Source organism: Arachis hypogaea, chromosome 7, assembly GCF_003086295.3.
Source record: "Arachis hypogaea cultivar Tifrunner chromosome 7, arahy.Tifrunner.gnm2.J5K5, whole genome shotgun sequence".
NCBI classification, from domain to species: Eukaryota; Viridiplantae; Streptophyta; class Magnoliopsida; order Fabales; family Fabaceae; genus Arachis; species Arachis hypogaea.
The window spans coordinates 62,343,179-62,368,816 of record NC_092042.1 but is presented as its reverse complement, the minus strand read 5'-3'; the positions used below and the strand labels follow the sequence as shown (position 1 = coordinate 62,368,816).

At 36.1% G+C, this 25,638-nt stretch overlaps 1 protein-coding gene across 2 annotated transcripts; it reads right to left on the bottom strand.

Moving 5' to 3' along the window:
* Positions 1–18,999: 18,999 nt before the first annotated feature.
* Positions 19,000–24,732, bottom strand: LOC112703229 (DNA topoisomerase 6 subunit B). 2 transcript variants are annotated; one of them, XM_025754582.3, is made up of 18 exons: positions 24,013–24,732; positions 23,856–23,908; positions 23,651–23,748; positions 23,474–23,579; positions 23,146–23,283; positions 22,892–22,943; positions 22,714–22,778; positions 22,431–22,537; positions 22,256–22,358; positions 21,997–22,082; positions 21,719–21,915; positions 21,518–21,633; positions 20,962–21,027; positions 20,451–20,542; positions 20,174–20,312; positions 19,998–20,092; positions 19,707–19,887; positions 19,000–19,266 (listed from the first exon to the last, which is right to left on the bottom strand). In XM_025754582.3, exons 1-18 carry the CDS (start codon positions 24,095–24,097, stop codon positions 19,120–19,122), a joined length of 1,926 nt encoding a protein of 641 aa, XP_025610367.1. In that variant the 5' UTR covers positions 24,098–24,732; the 3' UTR covers positions 19,000–19,119. The 2 variants fall into 2 exon arrangements, with proteins under 2 accessions (XP_025610367.1, XP_072055613.1); XM_072199512.1 differs by lacking the exon at positions 23,651–23,748 and having other exon boundaries at positions 24,013–24,617.
* Positions 24,733–25,638: the final 906 nt, after the last annotated feature.

The following is a 25,638-nucleotide window of genomic DNA, read 5'->3' as shown; positions in this document are numbered from 1 at the left end:
CCAGAGCACTCATTAGTGATGGAGGGACACATTTCTGCAATAAACAACTGGAAGCACTCCTTCTCAGATATGGAGTCAAACGCAAGGTAGCAACCCCTTATCATCCGCAGACTAATGGGCAAGCAGAGATTTCTAATAGGGAGCTAAAAAGGATTCTTGAAAAAACTGTTGGAAGCTCAAAGAAGGACTGGTCTAAGAAGCTAGACGATGCTTTATGGGCCTACAGGATAGCCTTCAAGACCCACATTGGGATGTCACCATACCAACTAGTATTTGGCAAGGCTTGCCACTTGCCAGATGAATTGGAGCATAGAGCCTTTTGGGCTCTAAAACTACTGAATTTTGATGAGCGAGCTGAAAGAATTTAGGAACCAAGCATATGAAAATGTAAAAATCTACAAAGAGAACACAAAAATATGGCATGATCAAAAGATAGCAAGGAGGGAGTTCACTGAAGGACAAAAGGTGTTATTGTACAATTCTAGACTTAGGTTCTTCCCTGGGAAGCTTAAGTCTAGATGGTGTGGATCCTTCACCATCATCAAAGTGTACCCATATGGTCAAGTGGAGCTCATAAAGGACAAAACACAAAGAACCTTCACTGCAAATGGCCATAGACTCAAGCATTACCTAGGGGACTCACTGGATGAAAGGAGAGTGAGCTACCACCTCAACTGAAAAAGGAAGAACGTCAAGCTAGTGACGATAAAGAAGCGCTAGTTGGGAGGCAACCCAACACTTTATATCCTTTTGATTTATTGCTTTATTAGAAGTAGATTGTGAATATTAGCTTAGGAAGTTAATTTTAGTTTTGATAGTTAAGATATCTTTGTGAGTTAATTTGACTCCTATTTTTGGAAGTGCAGCTGGATGAAAGGCATTTACTAATGATGATGAGTGATTGGGCTAAGAACTAACTAAAAAGCTAAGTTTGGTGTGGCCACTCACCAACTTGATCTAGGCTTACAACCATTTGGATAAATTAGATTTTTAAAGAGTAAGCCTAGAGATTAGGTTTGGTGTGGCCACCACCATATGAAAATCAATTAGCAAGCCCAATACCACTCAATTTGGAAGCATTTAATACATTGGTGAAAGCTTGAATGAGAATTTTAATGTGTTCAAGGGAGATTAGAAGCAAAGAATGTGAAAGGATTGAAATTACTTCTTCCCCATGAACACATTAAAAAACCCAATGATGAACCCAATTTATTGAGATGCAAATGAATTAAGTTTGGTGTCCCAAGGGACACCCATCAGTTGTAACTCGATTGACTAGTGGAGGATCATTTTGTCATTACTAATGGGGTTTTCGGTTTCATTTTTTTCAGGAGATTGAATGGGGCCCACTTGATAGATAACAAGTAGGTCAAAGTGTACTTACACTTTGGAACTCAACATATTCAGAGGGCACAGTGGGATAAGGGTTGGCGCCTCTTCCCACGCTAGGCGCCACTCCCCAAGTGGAAAACATTGAATTCCCTTTTTTTCCCACCATTCGAACCACACCCTTCACTCCTATAAATCCCCTACCCTCCCCATTCCCTCCCATTCCCTCCACATAACAAACTCACAGAGATCTTTCTTTCTTCTCTCGTTCTTCTTTCTCTTTTTCTTTCTACTTGATTGGGACAATCAAGTGCTAATTTTGGTGTTGGAGCAAAACTTTATTTTGCTTGTGTTTCTTTGCAACACTCCATTATTATCTCAGAACCCTCAAATACTCCCTCTCTCCACCCAATGGTACCACCAAGATCCTCAACCTCAAAGAAAAGAAAGACCAAAGAACCAACCTCAGGTTCCTCAAGCTCAAACTTCAATGAGTACAAATTCCTCTCAGCATTCAACCAAAATCAATTCTATGGTTGGGTGAGTGAGAGGGAGATCATCCCAGAGGTCGGCTTCCAACTAGAAAGGAATGAGCACCTTGAGATCAACATTGAGATCAACAACAGGGGCTGGACACTTTTCTACAATCCACCAAAGAAAGTGGTGGAAGGAGTGGTAAGGGAGTTTTATGCCAATGTCGTGCCATAGCCAGGGCAAACTTATGGGTATATTAGCTATGTGAGGGGGAAGTCTATTGACTATAGTCCCTATAACATAGAAAGGGTACTGATGGTGAAAAGGATCAACTTCACTCGGAGTTATGAGGAGAGAATGAAGCAACTAGACCCAGGATTTAATGAAATCCTGAATGAAATCTGTGTACTAAATGTGCAGTGGATCAATGACAAAGATGGAAAACCCAACCAGCTGAGGAGAAGGGACTTGAGCCCCCAAGCTAGGGGGTGGTTAGACTTTGTGAGAAGATCTTTGATCCCTACATCAAACACATCTGAGGTGACCAAGGAGAGGGTTGTACTTATATATAGTATAATGAAGGGAGAGAACGTGAATATTGGGGAGTTGATTGCCAACAACATCAACAAGATACTGAAAAGCACTAACGAGAACACAAGATTGGCATTTCCCAGCATCATACAAGAGCTATGTGATGACGCTGGAGTTGAGAAGGTGATTGATGAGGTGTTGGGGAAACAAGATAAGCTTATAACTGCCAAGAAGATGGCCAAGGTGTTGGCCGTCAATCCACTTCAAAGAGCTAGAGAGCATAGAGCTCACACTCATGTCCAACCACCACAACAACAAGAGGAAGAGGAGGCAGAGGAGCAACCAAAATTTCTGGCGCTTCAACCACCACCATACCAACAACACCAAAAATTTCCTGAAGGAATGAACTGGGAGCAACTGCAAGGAGACATGCACCAAATGAAGGGAGATATGCATCAATTGAGGGAAGATATCAACCAATTTCAAAGTAGTCAAAGGGAGCAATGGAACCAAATGAATGAGAAAATACACAACCTCCAAGGAAGTTTTGAGCAAGCAAGGAAGGAGCAGCAAGAGGAGTTCGATTGGGGTGAGGTGCGAAGTGCACTTAACAAGGTGGTGGAGCAAAACAAATGGCAGCAGTGGAACCTTGCTGAGTTCAGGCATCTCTATGATGCCCAGACCATTTCAAGGAGACAATATGATATCAACACACAAGCGAAACTGAATCACTTGTGTAATGTTGTGGCCGCCATCAACCCCGGATACCCAACTTTCATGCAAGGGCTAGAAGAATTGAGTGCTAGACAAGAGGAGATCCTAGCTAAGCATAAGGAGGTGAAAGAGATTATATGGTGAGGCTGGGTTTCTGGAAGCCCAAGGACAAGAAAGCACAAGAAAGATCCTCCAAAAAGGGTGGAGATGACTCCTCCCCCTCCAAGAAGAAGGACAAAGGCAAGGGGCCAATGAACTAAAGAAGCTGTATAAGGTTGTTGAGTTCCATGGTTGACATTTCCCAAATTTTTTAATTCTGCTTAAGTTTTTTTTTACCTGTTTACTTTATGTTTGAGAATAATTGATAATGTTAGGATAGTTCATGTTTTATTTTGCTTGAAGTCTTTTGTGAGCCCTTTGATATGCAAGAAAGAAAATGTAATGATAACTATAGTCTTTATTTTCATCAATAAAGTAGAGTTTCTCTCCATAAGAGTTGTTGTGAGTGTGAAATGATACTAAGACCAAGAAATCTTATTCAAAAGAACTAAGGAACAAAAGACTAAGTGAAGAACCTTGAATGAAGTGAAAAGAAAAAAAATGAGTCATGAAAAGTAACTAGTCCTAGAAGGCATGACAAGTGGAAGTTGAGGGGTGTTCCTTGAATATCTATAGAACCAAGAAGTCGTAAGCAACAAAGCCCCAAGGCTCTGAGCATCAACTACTAGAGAGGGAAGAGAAACATTGAAAAACTCAAAAAAGAGTTAGAACCCCTAGTAGATGCTTGTGGTGAAGATGTGTCAAGAAGAGGCCTAGGCAAGTAAATTCTCAAGAGTGTTTCAACACCTAGCACCCTAAAGTCAACTGGCTTGGGAGTGTTGATTGAAAGCCTAACTAAAGGGTTGTCTTGAGACAAAACACTTAGAGTCGTGGTCAATAAACAGAAAAGAAGCACAAAAGAGAAAGAAAGAGTTAACCCTTACTACTTCAAGGTGACAATCAATGAAAATGACCCCTATGACATATACTAGGAAAAACCCTTAAGGATCTAGCAGCTCTTTGTGATATTCAAAGCACTCATGCATGTGTTGAGCACTTAGTCTGATTCTTAGTTATAGTGCATACATTGAAGGTCAAGTCTCAATTCACCAAAAAGACCACTCACATTGATTTGCTTGGGACAAGCAAAGCTTAAGTTTGGTGTTGTGATGACTTAAGTTTGGTGTTGTGATGACTTAGTTATCTTGTGCTCAATTGAGTGGTTTTTATCAAGTCCTTACCCACTTATTCATATTATTTGCATGGTTTTACATTCTCCTTCCTGATTTTGTGCTATGATTGAAAACATGCTTCTTTGGCCTTATATTTGCTAATATTAATCCTCTCTTATTACCATTAGATGCCTTGATATATGTGTTAAGTGATTTCAGAGATTACAGGGCAGGAATGGCTTAGAGGATGGAAAGGAAGCATGCAAAAGTGGAAGGAATACAAGAAGTTGAAGGAACTGCAAAGCTATCAGTCTGACCCTCTCGCACTAAAACAATCATAACTTAAGGTACATAGGTCCAAATGATGCGGTTCTACTTGCGTTGGAAAGATAACATTCGGGGCTTCGATTTGATATATATTTCGTCATAGCGGCCATACAGATAGGTAATGCGAATGCGCGCTCCATGCGGACGCGTCGTATCTACGAATCTCATTCCACGCAAACGCGTGGACGATGCCTCCGCATCACTTTGCCGCGACCTGTACGGACCAGAAAGCGCTGGGAGTGACTTTTGGGCTATTTTTGACCCAGTTCTCGGTCCAGAAAACACAGATTAGAGGTTGGGAGTGGAGCAGAATCAGATCATTCATTCATAATACACTTTTCATAATTTTAGATGTAGTTTTTCGAGAGAGAGGCTCTCTCCTCTCTCTTAGGATTAGGATTAGGATTTTTAGAAATTAGGAACATTTCTTCTTCATCTCAGGTTCAATATTCTTATTTATTTATTTTCTCTTTTATTTGTTTAATGACCATTCATGTTATGATTTTCTTTAGTTAATATAATTTGAGGTATTTTCAGATCTGTGATTTGTTTCTTTTATTTATGATATAAATAATTTAGATTTTTCTACCTTTTGGCTTTGGTTGATTAATTGGTGACTCTTGAGTTATCAAACTCATTGTTGACTAAAAATTGGAATTCTTCAAGAATTAATTCGAGTTCCACTAACTCTAGCCTTTCCCAAGGAAAGACTAGGATTTGAGGAATTAAAATTAATTCATCCACTTAACTTACCTTCATAGTTAGAGGTTGACTTAGTGGGAGAAAAATCCAATTCTCATCACAATTGATAAGGATAACTGGGATAGGACTTCCAGTTCTCATACCTTGCCAAGAGCTTTACTAGTTATTATTTTGACAACTTGTTATTTTATATTACTTGTTCAACCCTTTTGAAAATCCCAAAATATACCTTTGCATAACCAATAATAAGAACATATCTCCCTGCAATTCCTTGAGAAGACGACCCGAGGTTTAAATACTCGGTTATCACTTTTAAAGGGGTTTGTTACTTGTGACAACCAAAACGTTTGTACGAAGGGATTTTCTGCTGGTTTAGAATCTATACTTACAACGCGACTATATTTTTATAAAATTCTTTGCTAGTAAAAATCCTAACTAAAGGGTTGTCTTGAGACAAAACACTTAGAGTCATGGTCAATAAATAGAAAAGAAGCACAAAAGAGAAAGAAAGAGTTAACCCTTACTACTTCAAGGTGACAATCAATGAAAATGACCCCTAAGACATATACTAGGAAAAACCCTTAAGGATCTAGGAGCTCTTTGTGATATTCAAAGCACTCATGCATGTGTTGAGCACTTAGTCTGATTCCTAGTTATAGTGCATACATTCAATGTCAAGTCTCAATTCACCAAAAAGACCACTTACATTGATTTTCTTGGGACAAGCAAACCTTAAGTTTGGTGTTGTGATGACTTACATCATCTACCCTTTCTCTTGCATAAAAAGGACCATAAGAGCGGCATAATCTTATTTGATCATTGCAATTCATGCCTTAATTGATGAATATCATAGTACATTGCTTTGAAATGAGTTTGTGCTGGATTTCAGGTGGAGAAGACATCAAAAATGGGAAAGAAAACAACAAAACAAGTGGGGCGTGTGAAGCAGGCGTGCCACTTGGAACAAATGCCACAAAACTGTATTGGCGTGGCACGCCAGAAGCTGGGCGAGGCACGCTGGTACAACATTCCAGAGAGCAAAAATAAAGACCATCAAAATGGCGTGGCATGCCAGGAGCAGGGCGTGGCACGCGAACGTGTTACTAGAAGAACTATCACTATGGCGTGCCACTTTGTATCGAAGGCGTGGCACGCCAGCCCCAGATTTCACCTGGGCGTGCCACTTGAGCAACAAGACGTGGCACGCCAGTGAACAAGGAGACAATGCAAAAGCTGGGCATGCCACTTGGTATCGAAGGCGTGGCACACCAGCTCAAGAAGTCCCACTAAGGCGTGCCACTTGAGTGATGAGGCGTGGCACGCCAGCACCTAAGGAGGCCAAATAAAGCTGGGGGTGCCACTTGGTATCGAAGGCATGGCACGCCAGCTTAATTATCGCACTTTGACGTGCCACTTGAACATCCAGGCGTGGCACGCCAACCTCTGGGACCATGGCAAATGAAGGGCGTGACACGCCAGTCTTATGGCGTGGCACGCTGGTAGTGTTTTTCAGAGGAGGAATTAAAGGGCCAGTGGACTCAGGCGTGCCACTTGGAAGATGAGGCGTGGAATGCCAGCAAGAAGATAAAGCAAATGAAGGGCGTAACACACCAGTCTCATGGCGTGGCACGCTGGTAGTATTTTCCAGAGAGGAAGAAGATGAGCCAATGAACTCAGGCGTGCCACTTGGATGACGAGGCGTGGCACGCCGGCAAGGGGGTGAAGCTTTAAGAAGGGCGTGGCACGCCAGACCCTGGGCGTGCCACGCTGGTACAAACCTCCAGAAGCATAGAGATAAGGGAAGTGACCTTGGGTGTGCCACTTTGACTCGAAGGCGTGGCACGCCAGGTTACTTTGCCACTTAAAATACCTTGGGCGTGCTACTTTGGTTCGAAGGCGTGGCACGCCAGGGGCGAAACAGAGGACGGCGTACCACTTGAATGAAGAGGCGTGGCACGCCAAATCAGAAACAGAAGGAGCGTGACACGCCAGAGACACGCCAGCTGGAAGATCACGTTTGTTGAGTTTCTTTTCCTTCAAATTGTAATTTTCTTTTCACTTTTGTAATTTTCTTTTATTTTCTAGATCTAGGTGTAGTATAAATACCCTTGGAAGTATTGGAAAAGGGGTCAGCAAGTCACAGAGTTTAGTTTTGGGGATTTCACTTTTTAGTTTTTGACACTTCATCTCTTCCATCTCTTGTACTTTCTCTCTGAGCTATGAGTAGCTAAATTCCCTCTCATTGAGAGAGGGAGCTCTATTGTACTTGATGGATTAATGATAGTAAATTTCTTCTTCTCTTTATCTTTTCTTTGATTTGCTAGAAGGAATTTCGATTTTCATGCCTAGTGTTCAATTAACTTGGAAAAGAGATTGAATGCAAAATTGGTTTCATGGGAACCTTGGAAAAGGAAACATGAAACCATGCTAGAAATCCCTTCTCACACTTGAGTAGAATCTGGGTTTTGGTGTTTGGATATGGTGACATACAATCCTCCCTCTACCTGGACCTATGATGATGTGTGGTATAATCAGGGACCAAGCATATCTCTCTTCATGAGTAATTAGACCAAGGAATTGGCTATTGATCAAGATTTGAGAGATTGAGTCACCAAGGGATTGGGGCTCAATCAATCATGATTGCCAAGAGGTCATGAGTTGCATGATTGTAGAGGATATGAGCTAGAATTAATCCAAAGAGATAATATCTCCTGATCTCAATGAATTCCCCCATTTTTATCTCTCCCATTCTTTATAGCTTTACTTACATTCTGCAAAATCCCATTCCCCTTTACATTCTTGTTATTTCCATTTCTGTATTTTACTGCTTTCTTTTATTTTTTTTTTGCCATTTATGTTTCTGTCATTTATAATTCTGCACACACAACTTATTCTGTTGAGCTTGACTGATTCACTAATTGATTAAAAATGCTCAAATCTACCAATCTCTGTTGATAAGATCCCACTCCACTGTGGGTTAATACTTGACAATAATTTTGGTGCGCTTGCCAAAAGCGAATTCATCAATATTATTGGGAAAGGGTAGTGAATTCCACCCATCGGATGCTATGGAGATTACTCATTCCGAACAGGTGCTAGTGAAGAAAGTCTTGAGAAGTCTGACAAGAGAGTGATAAACTAAGGTCACTGTTATCTTTGAAAGCAGTAACCTAAGTCAAATGACCTATGATGAGTTGAGAGAAAAGTTACTAGCATATACAATCACTCACATAAAAGATGATACTAAAAGGAAAGGAGTGGCCCTTAAATCATGCACTGAATCATTGGATGATGAATCCAATGATTGTTTATCAGATAACGAGTTTGTATTTTTTGCTAGGAAACTTAGAAGGATGGTGAGACTCAAAGGAAGAAGTGGAGATGGCAGCTCAAAGAAACCAAAGAAGAAGGGACTTATGGCTTCTTGGGAGGATCTCTAGATTGACTCAGATGAATTTAGAAGACTCCAAAGATAAAGCACGAATATGTTTCATGGTTGATAAAGATCAACAAGAAGAGTGGATGCTCTAGGCCATGACCGAAAAGTCCACTTTCTTTATCTAGCTTGATAAATATGATAGGGGCTTTGTGACTCTCGGTGACAATGGTAAAGAAAACAATTGTGGCTTTAGGTAAGGTTGGTAAGAATTTCTCAACTTTTATTGATGTTGTATTTTGAGTTGATGGGTTGAAACACAATCTTCTAGGCATTAGCCAATTGTGTGATTTATGTTGTTTAGCTATTTTCAAGAAATTAGAATGCTTGGTTGTGTGTGAAAAAATCTAGTGAAATTTTGTTTGAAGTTAAAAGATGCAAGAAAGTGTATGGACTAACCTTAGAGGAACTAAAAGAACAAAATGTAGCTTGGTTTACTTCTATGGAATCTAAGAAATGGTTATGGCATAAGAAACTAGGACATGCAAGCATGTTTCGTGTTTCTAAGCTTGTGAAAAAGAATTTGGTTAGAGGTCTTCCTAAAATAAAATTTGACAAAGACATCACTTGTGATGTTTGTCAATTGGGTAAACAAGCTAAAAATTCTTTCAAACCCAAGGATGACATCTCAACCAAAAGAACATTGAAAATGCTACATATTGATCTTTTTGGTCCCATAAGGACCCAAAGTCTTGGTGGTAAGCACTATAGTTTAGTGGTGTTTGATGACTATACTAAGTTTGGATGGATTCTTTTCTTAGCTCATAAGAATGATGTCTTTCTTGCTTTTTCAACTCTATGCAAAAAGATCCAAAATGGAATTTTTTGAAAATTATTTCCTTAAGGAGTGATCATGAAAATGAATTTGAAAATCAACACTTTGATGAATTTGGTATTTCATACAATTTTTCATGTCCTAAAACACCTTAACAAAATGGGATTGTTGAAAGGAGAAATAGAAACCTTCAAGAAAATGACTAGGGTTATACTTTGTGAAAATGAAATTCCAAAATTCTTTTGGGATGAAGCTATATTTTGAACCAATCTATCATTAGAAAAGTTCTAAAGAAAACACCATATAAGCTTTGAAAAAGAGTACCACCTAACTTAAGTACTTTCATACTTTTGGATGCAAATAGTTTATGTTAAACACTAAAAATAATCTTAGAAAATTTGATCCAAAATCTTATGAATGTGTTTTTGTTGGATATTCAATCACTAGTAAAGCTTATAGAGTTTACGTCAAGAAACATAGAATAATTGAGGAGTACATACATATCATTTTTTGTGATTCTAACTCCATTTCAAGCGTTGTTTAGAAAATTGATGCAGGAACTGAGATTGCACAAAATTCAAATAGAATTCAAGGAAAAGACAAATCTGAACCTACAATAGAAGATGCTATTCATAATTCTACAGACCAGAATCTAGGAGACGATTTTGTTTTGTCTCCTCCTAACATAGAGATTTCTGAAAATCTCAATAGAACTGATCATGTTCATACTCAACCTGAGATCACCTCACTAAAATCAAGAATGGAAGTTCTTGAAGAACCATCCACATGAATTCATCATTGAAGATCCCTCTTGGATAAAGAGAATGGAGGAAGAGCTGGTCTAATTTGAGAAAAATAAAGTTTGGATTCTAGTGCCTTATCCGAATGGTAAGAAGGTAACATGTATCAAATAGATCTTCAAAATAAATTGGGTAAGGTTGGTAGTGTTGTTAAAAATAAAGCTAGATCAGTAACTCAAGGGTTTGATCAAGAGAAAAAATTTGACTTTGATGAGTCGTTTGCTCCGATAGCTAAAATGAAAGTAATAAAATTATTGATTGCCTATGTTGCCCATAAAGGATTTAAAATCTTTCAAAATGGATGTTATGTGTGCTTTTTTTGAATGGCTTTATTGATAGGGAAGTATACATAACTCAACCTCCGATTTTGGAAATAAAGATTTTTCAAACCATTTTTTAAAACTTTTTAAAGCTCTTTATAGTTTGAGACAAGCTCTAAGAGCTTGGCATGAAAGACTTATCTCTTTTTTATTGAAAAATGACTTTTAAAGGGGTACTGCAGATACTGCCCTTTTCATTAAAGAATCTAATGATCATTTTATACTTGTTCAAGTTTAAATGGATGACATTGTGCTTGGATCAGCAAATGAATCCTTGTGTGAAGAGTTTGGAAAACTAATGACTTTGTGAGTTTGAAATGAGTTTCATGGGAGAATTAACATTCTTTCTTGGACTTCAAATCAAACAAAATCCTAGTGGTATCTTCATTCACCAAGAAAAATATGCCAAGGAATTAATAAAAAATTTAATTTAGAAAATTCCAAACCAATGAGTAGGGATCGTGGTGGTGTACCGCTCACAATGGCAGGGATCGTGGTGGTGTACAACTAGGTAGGGATCGTGGTGGTGTATCGCCCATCGATTTTCAAGAGAACGATATCTGGGTTAGCTACCTGATGTGTCAGATTCTGACAAAGTAACCGACACGTGAGTTCATAGCCAGTAGGGCAGGCTGCATCATTCACATTTGTGTCTATTGTTTGGATGTGCATCTTGCATTTAGTTTGCATATTTGAATAACTGTATTTATATGTTATTTGTTCTAGTTTTTCTATCTGTTCTCTCTATTTGTGTTTTTCTTGTAATACTTTGTATGTGTTTGAACAAAAGAGAGATCTCTCAGGCTGGTGGTGGTGACGCTGAGGGTCGTTTCCTGATGTGATGATTTGATTGTTGATTTGATTATGTGTTGGGCCAGGGGCCGGGAATTGATTGTATTTGGGCTAGAGGTCATGATTGGTTGGATCAGTGGTAAGTTTTGGTTAAAATTGTTTCTTAGTAAGCGGTGAAATGTATGGAATGTTATTTTGTGTGAAACTTTTATAAGAAAAATATAAGTTTTAGATTTGGATAATGTACTGATGATTACTGCAATTGAAAGTAGTTTTATAAAATATTTTCTTATGCCAATTCTTAAAAACCCTCTACTGAGAACCACCAAGGACGATGTTCACACCCCTTACAGACTTCTCTTTTTAGGACGGACGAGGAAGCTGATGATATTTTTACTAAGTCGTTAGCTATACTATTTCTGTCTGTATATATACAAGTCATAGTTTTTTCCTCACATTTGTCATTATAATTTTGTAAGAGGGATAGGAGTTGTATAATTTGTATGTATATAATATGTACAAGTTACTTGTGTAAGAAGTTTTGTATATATGTATATATGTTGGTAACAATTTAAAAGTATTTCCAATTTTTCCAAGAAAACAGCGATACAGTTTTTATTCAAAGGCTCATATTCTATTATTAAGCATATACACTACAAAAAATAGTGTAATTATCGACACCAAAAATCGACGGTCAAATTTTTCATCGATATTTTTCGACGGCTTGTCGTCCATAAAATGAAAAAGAAATATTAAAAATAAAATTAAACAAACAGTGTATACTTATTATATAAGTACCTAAGTATTTTAGAATTGTCTTTAGCTTTTGCATGCATTTTTTTATACTTGAGTGAATGCACTTGTCTCGATCTCAGTTCTAAATAGTGATATATACTAACCCTAAGTAGACACTATTAACAATTTAGACCCTGGTGATGCGTGAGCATCTTGTCTATCTTTTCCTAATGAATTTGCACTTAAATTGTTGAGTTTAATTAAGAATTAATTATATTTTAGCCACTATGGATGCTATTTTGAGTTTTGGGCAATTTTATCTATTTCAGGTAGATTTCGGTGGAATTTGACGGAATTTCTGCAACACAAGAAACAAAGGAGATGGCTGCGAGGAGCGACGCGCACGCGTGCCTGACGCGTGCGCGTGAGTTGGAGGTATCCATGGCGACGCGTGCGCGTGACTGACGCGCATGCGTGAATTGAAGATTCGCTCAGCGACGCATCCGCGTGACCGACGCGTCCACGTGACTTGCCAAAAAGACCAGCGACGCGTACGCGTGATTGACGCGTACGCGTGACGTGCGCGATCTGCAGAATTTACAGAAATCACTAGCGTGGATTTTGGGCCGCCTTTTGACTCAGTTTTCAGCCCATAAAACACAGATTAGAAGCTGTAGAATGGACAAATCAAGTGATCCCTACCCATCAGCTGAAGACTGGTTAATTAATTCGAATTTAAATTCAAATCTTATCCTTTAGGAAAAGATATTATTTTTAGTTTTAGATAATTAGATTTTAAATTTATTAGGATTAGTTATAAACAGGAACTCTATACATTTTGAACACAATACATTATTTTCAGAACCCTTATTTTTCTTCTCTAAACCATGAGCAACTAATCCTCCATTGTTAAGGTGAGGAGCTCTGTCTACTTTCATGGATTGATTCGTTTGATCTTTTTAATTTAATTCATGTCTTGATTTATATTCCAATAATTATTTTCGTTCTTTATTTTATGAATATGGGTGGAACAGAAGTATGACCCATGTTCTAATTGAGTTCTTGTAAAACTTGAAAAAACTCTTTACTTGAACAACAGATTGAAAACATATTATACTGAATTTCTAATTGTTTGTATTTAACGGGATACGTGACATATAATCCCCTTATTTGTGGATAATTAGTATTCTTTTGGCATATAAACTAGAAATCGATCATCACCCTCTAATTGGAATTAATTGACCAAGGAATTGGCAATTAATGAATTTTAGAGGAGACTAGGAAGGTCTAAGGAATTAGGGTCTAGTCACATACAGTTTGCCATGAAATTAAATCTTGCATGATTAAATTAATTAGTAATAAAAGTTTATCCGAAAATTAGATAACTCTGAAACCTTAACTGCTTTTTCAAATATTTTATTTTCCAATTCATTGCTGCTTACTTTCTGAAATTTTTAAAGTACTATTTAATGCTCTTAGAATATCTCAAAACCATTTTCTCCTTGCCTAACTAATCCTATCAAATGCTATTGCTGCTTGATCCATCAATCCTCGTGAGATTGACCCTTACTCACGTAAGGTATTACTTGGTACGACCCGGTGCATTTTCCGGTTAGTTTGTGCGTTGTAAAATACCGCACCATGGCAGGAGCATTGTTTTTGGTATTGCTATTCTTCCTTCCTTGTTCTCGAGAATTTTTGTTTCGGCCACTTTACCATATGAAAGCTCAGTGCACCTACTTCATTAACATGCAAAGCATATGAGAACACTAATGGATTATCATATACGATATACGAGTTATAAGTAATGCAAATTATGGATTATGGGAACATTAGAAGTTGTTTCTCAAGGTTACTTAATTACCTATCTTGTTTTTTCATGGTTTGTCTTGAAGTTTTTGTTTGAAATTTCTTTCTCGAAAAGTAGTTTAATTATTTTTTCAACCCTATTCTTTTGTTCATATGCATTCTTGTTTGATCTTAACTGCATATATCTACTTAAATTTTTTGGAATATCTGCCTACATTTGCCTAAACTCTTCTTCCTGATTCATGTACTCTTTAATGTAACTTTGAACTTGTTTGATGTATCAAATTGATCATTGAAACCTTTAAGAATTCGCTATTGATTGAGTTGCCTTTCCTTATGAACTTTGTATTCCTTTGGATTAGTTAAAAACTTGTTTGATTTGATTTGATATGCTTTATGAATTCTATCCGAATTCCTTTTATTTAAGTTTTTTTTCTCCAGATGTGAATTGATTTCCTTTTTAGCATGTCTCAGTACTCTTGAATATCTTTATAGGGCTGTGATTTCAAGTATCCTCTCTAAGTTCTATTTTAAACCTTTTTAAAGAGGTTTTGGTTTATTCTTATGCAAGGTTGTCCTTGACTTTGCATTCTTTTACCTGAGCTGTGCGACACATTGTTATATTTTGGATTCATTTTGGTGTGACACATCATCCGTTGTAATTTCCTTATAAAGTTCTTGTATGTGATTCTCTTTGAAGAAATTTTAACTCTTTTGCCTAATTATGTCCATAACTATTTGAATTTTTGATCGAATTGTCTTTAGCTTTTGCATGCATTTCTTCATACTAACTTTAAAAATTTTATATTTTAGAATCTTATTTCATATTTTCTTTTTCGGACAAAATTTGATTCCCTTCCAACTTTGCCCCATTTTCACTGCATACTTCATTTTATTAAGTACCTAAGTATCTTTCGAGAAATTATTTTTGGTCTCTACCTCAATTAATTTTCATCTTTCAAACCTAACCTATTCAATCTTTAATTTAGAAATTATTTTGACGTTATGCAACTTAATTTTTCTTCCAACTATATTACAGTTTTATGCATGCTTTGGTTTAGTTGTGCACCTAAATGTCTTTCAAAATATTAGAGGAAATATTTTACTCTTAGCCAAACTGGTTTTTATTTTTTTAACTTTGCATAATCTATTTCAACTTGCACTTGTTTGAACATGACGTAACCTTTATGCTTTTGTCATTCTTTTTGCATGATTCAATTCATTCGGCTGCATTCTTAAACATTCTCTTGAATTTTGTAACCGACGTCATTGACTTTGGTCATACTCTTCTTATAGATATTGTACTTTGTTTTAGTTTGAATCTTTAAGAACATCTATCTTTATCATTATACTTCTCTTCATGAATGTTGTACTCTTTAACATGACTTTAGTTATTCTTCATCTATAAATTTTATACTCCTTGACTCAGCTTGAAATAGTTTCAAACTAATGCACTATTTTCTTCTTATTTTTCCTGTTGAAGTTCTTTGATTCGAGATCCTTTCTTAAACTTGTGATTTAATTTTTCTTCTAACACTCTTCATTGCTTGTGCATCCTTGTTTACATGTAGTTTCGTTCATTCTTTCAAATCTTTATGAATACTGTCTATGTCGCTTCTTCTTCTTTTCTAAAAGTCTTGTATCCTTTTGAGTAAACTCGAAATTTGTTTTAGTGCCACGTGCGACCTTTAAGTATAGTCAGCGATGCGTTTAATTTTTAGGATGTTTTCGTGGGTGCAGAAGATAAAGTTTGTAAGTGTGCGATGCCACATAAAGTTGTGGAGCTTTGATTCACGCGAAAGAGTTTTGTGGATGTTAGACTTGTGATCGGTTATAGATTTGCATAGTGACTGTGGAGGTTGAGAACTTTCAGATGAGTTGTTTGATAAAGTACGATCAAAAATGGTGAAAGTACGTCAGGTCGAAGTTCTGAAGTTGGTACGAAATTACTGTGCGAACATTATACCCGTCGTTTTGATACCAACTTATTTTGTAACCTTTTGCCACCTTACACTACCATCATATGATTGAATCATGTAACCTTTTACATCAAGCCTACCTTATAGCATCTGTTTCACATTCCCCTTTTTTTTTCTCTTATATTTTTATGCTATATGAATATGGTGGTATTTGAAAAATATATATGCCAAAGTGTTTTGCTTTTTCTTAATGCAATCCAAAGTGAAGATAATTTAAATTTCTTTCCTTTTGTATTAATTTTCGAAGATAAAAATTTTTATAAGTGACGTAGGATGTAAGACTCCAAATTTTTAAAAATTAAATAATAAATTACTTATAATTTATTATATTTATTTAATATTATATTTTTAAAAATTTTTATATTAATTGAATATTTTTTTCTTTATGATTTAAATCTTTAGTAATTAGAGAATAATAAAAATTTTATATAATTTTATTTGAATAATTGAAATTTTAGAATTTAATACTTTAAATTTTATAAATAAAAAAATTAATTATATTATCTTATATTTGAAATTAGAGTACTTATTGAAAATTAATTAATAAATTAATAAATAATAGTATATTTAAAATAATTTTAAAAATTAAATTACGATTCAAATTAGTACCTTATCTGCTAATTTTATTAAAATTACCCTAACTCTAACTCTAAACCTAAGTCTATTACACACCCATACTTCTCCCAAACCCTGGCCACCATTTTCTCCTTTCCTAAACACAACACAGCAACAGCAGATAAAAAAAACAAAGAAAAGAGAACCAAAGAGAGAAGAGAGGGAGTTGCTATCAGAAGAAAGGAGGAGCTGCGCTGCTTTTGCTGTCCATCCCGCCTCAACGCCGTCGTCGCGTCACAGCCGAGCCATCACAGGCAGGAGAGAGAGAGAGAGAGAGAGAGAGAGAGAGAGAGAGAGGCATCTAAGAGATAGAGAGAGTCAGAGGGAGCTGCTGCGAGCTCGCCAACAGGGGAGCCCGCGTTGCCATTGCCTCGACTGTTCCTGCCGCCATTGAGTCCGTCGCACGCATCGTCGTCTGAGGAGCGCTGCCGACCCATCACTGCTACTGGGTTGTCGTCGCCGTCGAATTCGTCGGGAGGAGAAGACACGCGAGGGCGAAGAAACGTCGACGGAGAAGCAAGTCGCACGGAGGAGGAAACCTGACCTGCGCTGCCGTCGAGCTGCTGAAGGCTACCGCCGGAGAGCATCACTGACATCGCTATTCTTCTGCCGCCGCCGCTGCCACAGTATCTGGTCACTAGGTATGGTGTTGGCGGAACCACTGCTACTGCTCGACTCAGTCGTTTCCTCTTAGAAGTTGTTGTAATATCCCTGCTATCAGAATGACACAACAAAAGTGTGATATTCTAATAGTAAAAATGTTACACTTAAGATACATGTTAACTAAACTCTTAAGATTTTTATATGTAAACTTTTTTAATTAATAATCTTGTTACACATTTTAACTAAATCTTGCACTATTCAATTATGGAAACATTGACATTGGAAATTGGATAATCAAAGCATTATTAGGAACAAACCCTGTGTGATGGTATCATAAATAAGCGAGCCTTAAATTTTAACCCACTTCTCAAGTATTTATTGTTTGGTAGAAAAATTTGAAGAGGTAGCGAGAAGTACAGTACAGTGCTACAAAAAATAGAGATATAAATGCTGAATGTGTCTTCAATAAGAACCACCTCTCGAGGGTATCACTACCTAACCGCAAATGCACCGAGGTAAAAGTGTCAACAATAGTAATAAGAGTGGTTCTAAAATTTTTAGGTTATATTTCATTGAAATCTATATTTCTTGTATCAAACTGCTGAAATTGCATTAGCCTTGAAATCACTTTTCATGATAATTTTTGTTGTTATTCAACATTGTTTCTTACTGGAACATTTTGGTCATAGACGTTGTGGTCATCAATAGCAAAACTAAATAAAAGAGAAGAAAATTGCTATGGACTGAAAGTCTCAAGCAGGCTGCTATTTTTATTACGGAATCTAGAAGTTTGAACAGATTCAATGATTTCTTATCGTTATATCCATTTCATCTTGTTGATAGAGCCCTTGCTTTTGTGTTTTTCAACCAACTTCATCAATCGTTGAACTTTTAACCACCTTTATTCACAAATATTTAAGTTGAATACCATTTTTTAGGAACTCACAATTAACACACTCATGCATTTTTGTTTGGTTTAAAACTTTAAAATGATAAGATATGTTTCGTTGTAATTAGCTTGGTCTTGTTGGCATATGTTGTAACTTGATGCCTGCATACAGATGATAACCTTTTGTTTTTAAAACTTATTTTGAACCTCCTATAAATCCTTCTAGATTTATCTTTGTTAACTAATTTGTATTTTCCTTTTTGTTAGCATGAAATAAAATGATCGGTACATGGACCTAGTGTGCACCAATATAATTGCATCTATGCATCTTGGGCTGCACTCATGACTTAGGCTTTGTCTTGCAATACGTGTTTATTTTCATATATCAGAGCATGTGAAGATGCTATTGTTTATTTCTTGACCAAAAAAAAAAAAAAAAAAGATGCTATTGTTTATTTGATTGCTGGTTATACAGAGTTTTTCCAGTTTATAGGGACATATCCTATACTTGTTGATCTTGGAGCACAAGCTACAGTTTGGAAAGTATGTCAGTACTTGATGCGGTATGTAGTAGTTTTATATTTTATCAACATTGTCTTTACTCTGTGTACTTACAGTAGGATGTTTCACATTTGATTAATCATTGAAAGGGCAGAAAATGTAGTCCTTTTTTGGTTGGCAACACCCGCAGTGACCAATTAATCCAATTCGGAGCCTAGTTAGAATTAAGGCTCTTCAATCTCCAAGGAGTAGTGAGGATCAAAGCTAGACCTAATCTTTTTTTTTTTTAATAAAGAGTATATATCTATAAAAAATAAAATAAAATTGAAGATTTACTGGCTGATGGCCAATCTTATAGTTCATTATTTCCATATCTAAACTTGAGATAGGCCCTCCTATAGACATCAGATTAGGATGGTTAAAAAAATTGAGATAGGCCCTCCTATAGACATTAATGTAACCATAATTTAGAATCCACTGTATTATGATTCTTATTACTCTTTCTTACGAGTTACAAATGAAAACAATAGATACAACAATGTTTTCTTCATGTAATATGTCTAATGATTTTCTAGATCTAATGAAACATTCTAAAAACAAAGAATGGAGAATGTAAATCAATAATCTTATTCTCAGTTTCCAATGGTTGTATATATATTGTTTCTCTTGGTTCCTCGCTCACTCCACTCTGCGTGGCATACTCCAACGCCATTTCATAGTCCACCTGTATCACACATCATATAGCAAAGCTGATCAATAAATCCGAAATTCAATTTTTTCTATTGTTCATATAAAGGATAGAAAACAATCCTATTGCTGAATCAGAAAGATGGCTTCAGAAAACCTACGAGCACTTGAGCAGAGTCCTTATCGGAAAGAAAAATTTTGCCAAATGGGAACAAAGCTTATGATAGTCATAAAAAATCTTTCAAATAGAAAGATCTATGAAGTCCATTTTCATAGTTGTGACGCTAAATATATCTAGATCCTAACTTAGGAAAGTCAAGTTCATATCACAAAAAGCAAAAATTGTTACTCTATATCAATTCAACTGCCACTCAAGCAATTTTTTAATGTTTTCAGGTTGACAGAAAATTTGGTTTGAACATAGCAGTAGAACTACAAACTACAAAGTTTTGATAAAATGTTAGCCAGACAACATACCTGTTCAACATGTTTAGCAAGTTTTTCACTGAGTGTTTCTTTAGTAATCAAATTCTCAGATACTTTTCTTAATAGTTCTCCATCATCATCTCCATAGCGGAACTTCTTTGATGCATGTAACTGTGTCTCTGCCATGTCTTTCAAAACATTGTATACTGCCCCAGTAGCATCAGGAATGTACCTGTCAACCACCAGTTGGTACGAATCACAATTTATTTCATGCAATATAAACAAAAAAGCAAGCAGCGCATCAGTCAATTCTTGGATTTGAGAAGTAAGACATAGACATACTTGTTTAAATTCCGTTTCCTCTCCTGCTGCTCACGTGCCTGCATCTTTTTCACAATCTTGGATTTCAATTGGACGCAACACTGCTGAATGGAATACTGGAGAAACAGTACTTTATGTTATTTATCTTTACTATAATGTGAAATTGGTAAAGTAAAAAAAAAAAAAACAACTTCAACCTTGACAGCAGAAGCAATCTCAGTTATGTCATCTCCAATGTATTCTTTTCCAGTCCCTTTGAAGGGAATTTTTGTGCTCACAATGCTAACAAAGATGCCAATCTTGTCTTGTAGCTGGTTGATTTTGTAACTACTCCAACTGAAAAGGCATTTAGTCAGATTTCATATTCTTTACTGCAATTACCAGAGAATTTTGCAAAGCAATTATTGACCCTTATCCTGCCAATGCAGGTCAAAAATCGGAAAGGCAAGAGGAACCATCTGCTTATGTGCATACTTGATTCGCTTCAGTGCAGTCCTGGTGACAACATCAGCTCCTTGCTCAAAAAGTAGTGGAATTCTATTTGCAAATCGAAATATATTCAAACCCTGAGACAAGTGTTATACCATTATATGCTTTGTCATCAACAGACCATTAATTATTTTAGAACAGAATAAAGATCACAATCATTAGCTCTTTAATATTGCCTAATTGATCAGCTGCTTGATCAGGAGTCTCCTACACCTAATATACAACTCTGGTGAGAGAAGTCAAACTAAGCATTAAAGTATCCTGAGAAGAGTAAGAAGTAGGGTGCAGCATATACTATTTGACATTTATCATGGTTCATCAAAAAGTACACTAAAAAGTAATCAACTAAATCACATTTTTCTTTTGCTAATTTATAGGTCCATTGGAATTGGTTGAAACTTCAGCTATTTTCACATAAAATGATGTATTTTACTCCCATGGATTTCAACTATTATGTAATATATAAAATAAAACACTAATGGATCTGAAACTTTACTTGCTTGACATTTTTTCCACCGATACTGACTCCAGCTTCAACTATGAATGGGTGGCCTTCAAAAACCTGAGCACCGTGCAGCAATGACAGAAGAAAATAACTTAGGAACCAAGAGTTATCTATTGCCAGAAAAGTGAAGTGCAAAGCAACATAACTAAATATCTCGTGGATGTTGACAGGGTGACACCTTTAGAACCCCAACAAAAAGAGTATCATAGGAACTAAGCCAAATACCCATGATCGACTCAACCACAACCACAAGGATTAAAAATGACATTTAAACAGAATACATATAAGTTTCCACAAGCAATAACTTGAATCGGAAGATCTAGAAATTTTCATATTCAAACACAACCTGCCTGAATAAGTTGCAACCATGTCTGGTTGTAGCTCTTTTATTATTCCTAGCCGGAGATTGTACTCACCAGCAGGGCTAAGACACTGAAAATAGTATTAAAAGACCCACCAAATGACAAGAGTAAGGAATTTATTTATAATAATAATAATAAATGAAACTAAAAGGAAAAGGGGCCTATAATAAAGACTAGTAACTAACATGGCCGTTAGGATCATCAAACTTGGCTTGACGAAATAACTGATGAATGCGTACTAGTTGCTGTGGAGTTAGAGACTTAAGAGCCATTTTTGGGCTGAAGTCTGGGCCCATTTCACCTGAAAAAGGTCAAAAGTGCAGTAAATAACTAGAATGTTTATGGTTTGAACAACATTCATCGAACCATATGAACTATTTTTATACCTATTAATCTTTCAGCATGAGATTTACTAATATTTACAAACTCATGTTGAAGAAATTGCAAAAGGTTCTGCTTCAAAGTTTCAGCAATAAGGCGTTTAATTAGCAGCAAATCAACTGACGATGGATGATGCTTTGTCTCCAGGGGAACAGGAGGCATCACATCTGTTCTTCGAGAAAACCTTATAGTGACATTCTTTCTGCCAAAGAGAATAGCTAGTATGAGATGATTATGCATTGCCATAGTTTAGGGGGGTTACAAATAGATATATGTTACATACTCAGGAGCATCTGAAACAAATTTAAATAGAAATTGTGCATAAGGGGTGATGACAGCCATTTGTCTCATGTAATGTAATATTTTTGACTGCAAATGTAAACAAGGGAGCTTATATTAGTGAAACATAGTCAACTTCAGTCTTTAGAAATAATCAATAAGCATGAAAAAAGTGTACTTTGGAAAGTGGAAAAGCTCCATATCCACTATATCTGGGGTTTGCAATGAAATCATTAAGGTAGCACCAAATAAGTGTTACATACACGGTATGTTGTCCAGTTCCCCTCAATGACAACTTGAATTTCAGCCCCATGCCAGCGCTCCTTGTTCTCTCGTTTTTCATTTACATGTACATGTGGAATATTCCTGAAAATTAAGGCATTTGTTTATCTGGAGAAGGGATTAAAAGAGAATTCATTTAATAACTTGAAATCATACTTATGAATGTCAATATCCAGCCTGCAAAATGACATATAACTTTGGTTTCTCATTGATGAAGAGATCTCAATTGGAAGCCCAGTGCTCATTTTGGACCATATTAATGCCTGCATATATGAAGAATATAGTTCATAAGGCCAGCTGAAACTACTATATGCATGTACTTCAACTTCAAGAAAGAAAGAAAAAAAATTGGCATTTGTTCTACTAGTTGATTATAAAAGTTGGTTAAACAAAAAAAAAAAGAGTGACAGTCTATCTAAATAATGCATGTTGCCAATACCATCTTTGCTCCAAGACCAAACTTCCCCCGTGTCTGTTTCAAGCCATATTTTGTCCCAGAGAGAACTGCGTGAATGGATAAGCTTAAACAAATCAGGTCTAGCTCGTACCAATAAAAGATATGTCAGAACAAAAAGTGTATATTCATGGATAATTAAGGTATCGAGTAATTGAATGACCTCGGCCAAACATATTCGGGATGTCATCATGTGGCATTCCTTTTCCATTGTCCTGCAATCAATCATGAGATAATTTGAGCTTCACTTCAAAGATGAGATTAGTAAACAGAAAATGAAAAAAGGACTTTCAAATTGAATTCAAAATCGAATAAAACAGCTTTGATGAATGATGACTTGAATAAAACTAACATATAAGGTAACCTGCATCAATACAATACAGTATGAGAATGCTTGAGAGCAGAAACAATGCACACCTTGCATATAACTCTATAAAATGAAGCCTCGCCTCGGCCCCTGATACCCTTTGAAGCTGGAGTCTCTTTCACTTTCTTTCCAAGGGCAGCATTCTTTGCTTGTATTTCTTGAGCACGAGCCTCTTTCGCCAACCGTTTCTGCATAGGAACAAATTTAGAATCTTACACAAGGACCTTATATGTTTTTCTCTATTTAATTGCATTTGTAAAATATTGCTTCAAGTTTATTGCTATAATTAAAAATTGATACCACACAACAATACAGTTCGACAGTCTAGTATTTCACATTATGGCACAACTAACTCAACAATAATGTAATCAAACACACCTCACGGGCCTTCTCAGTCTCGTAATCATCGTACAACTCCGCATCAACACGCTCGCAGTCAATGAGACCGATCATAGAATTAAATTTGCTTTTGTTAATCTCCTCACTGCAACAACCATGTCAGCGTGGAACAATCAATCATTTACTAGTTCATTGTACTTTCAAATGCAAACTCACATGGTTATCTCAACCACCGGAAGCTCCGATATAGATTCCGCTGAGTCAAGCGAATTCTCCACAAGCTCTCTAGCAGTAGTATAAAGAGATTTTCCTGGCTGATTGATATCCACATAATATAAATACAAACAAATCACAAAATCAATAGATACATAAAAATCAGACACGCCACTCCTTATAATTGATTACTATAGATCAAGCTTACATTATCAAATCCTGCAATGTTCTTGTTCTCAGCAAAGAATTCCGCGGGAGATTCTGCAAATTTAATAAGTAAAGAAATAAAATAAATAAAATATCAGTTGGAGGATAAAGGTTATGAATGTCGAGAATGCGAGAACGAGAGATCGAGAGAGAAGTACTTTGCTTGAGAACGGTTTCTTTGTTCTTTCGAGGTGTCTTGGACTTGGTTTTCTTTGTTTCGGTTGGGCTTTCGCTACTATCCATGTGAATTTCACTCTAAATTGAAGCAGCTTTGCTTACGGCGGTGAGGGAGGAAGAGAAGTGACCGCGAAGGAGGAAGGAAAGTGAGCTCGGGCACAGAGGGGATCGAAGACAGAGGCTTGACGCGCGAGAGAGAGAGAGAGAGATCGACGATGAGGACAGAGACACGAGTTCAGGGTGGCCGACGACGACGAGGACAGAGGCGGCGACGCCAACAGCAGCTCCGAGCAGACCAGGAGACGCGAGGTGAAGGGATCCAGGAGAAGAGGATCGGCGACGGCGGAGCTGGACGCTGGCTGAGGAGAAGAGTTCGTCGGCGACCAGCATTAAGGGAAAAGTTGATTCACCTAGCACCCAACAGCACTAGCACCAGCACCAGGTTGCTTACTGCTACTGCTGCTTTCAGGGCTTCAAAGTATATTTTCAACCTTCTAAGGGAAAGTTGAATTAAAGCAGAGTTTGAATCTGAGAGTAATGGAGTTGATTCACTTAGCACCCAACAGCACCAGCACCAGGTTGTTTACTACTGCTGCTTTTTAGGGCTTCAAAGTATATTTTGCTTTCGCGCTGTTTGTCATCCAAATCGCAAATCATGTGCCACTTCCCAAAATCACGTGGCGCGGGTTTTTGTGATCAACGGGCAACGGCTGCCATTCTTTTCCTTGTATTAAGAAAGTTAACAAAACAAGGGCTTAATTAATATGGGTCCCATCCACATAAAATAAAGGTAAATTATTTTAATAAACCAAGTTCAATCTAAAATTACTTAGATCTTTTAAAATGAAAAAGATTATCTAAATGTTTCAAACTATATTTTTATGTAAATCGAATATAATATCCAAATACATATTAAGTTGAATCTATTATATTCGAATTACATGCAAATAGTATTCATATATATTCTATATTAAATTGAAACAATGAAATTCGAATTTTGATTGCATGTAAATCGAACCCATTTAGTTTAATTTAAACCTGTTAATAGCGTCTATAGAAAATCAAAGTCAATAATTTTGATTTATTGGTTTCTGTAAATTAAAATTCATAGATTCGATTTAGATTTAATGTCTCCTTCAAATAGTTCGAATCTAATAGTTTTGATTTATACTCATTATTGCTATATATAAAAATCGAATTTCATTTATTCAAAATTTATTAAATTAATTTTTAAAAGAAAATTTTTTAAATAAATTTTTAGCATTTATTTTTAATAAATTAAACTAAAAATAATTTTTAATAAGCACAACTAATAATAATTATATTTTATTAAATAATTTTTTAATTTTAAAAATATTATAATAAATAAAAATATATAAAAATTAAATAAATTTATATATTTATTAATATATAAAATTATATTAAATTTTTTAATTTTATTAAGAACAAATTAATAACTTGTAAAAATATTTCTATAAAAGAGAGAAATAAAAATATATTATACTCATCTTGTTCAAGATTTAGTCACTCAACATATTTTTTTAAGTACTCTCAATAATTTTATATTATTATTATTATTATTTATTTTGTCAAAAAAGGGTCAACAC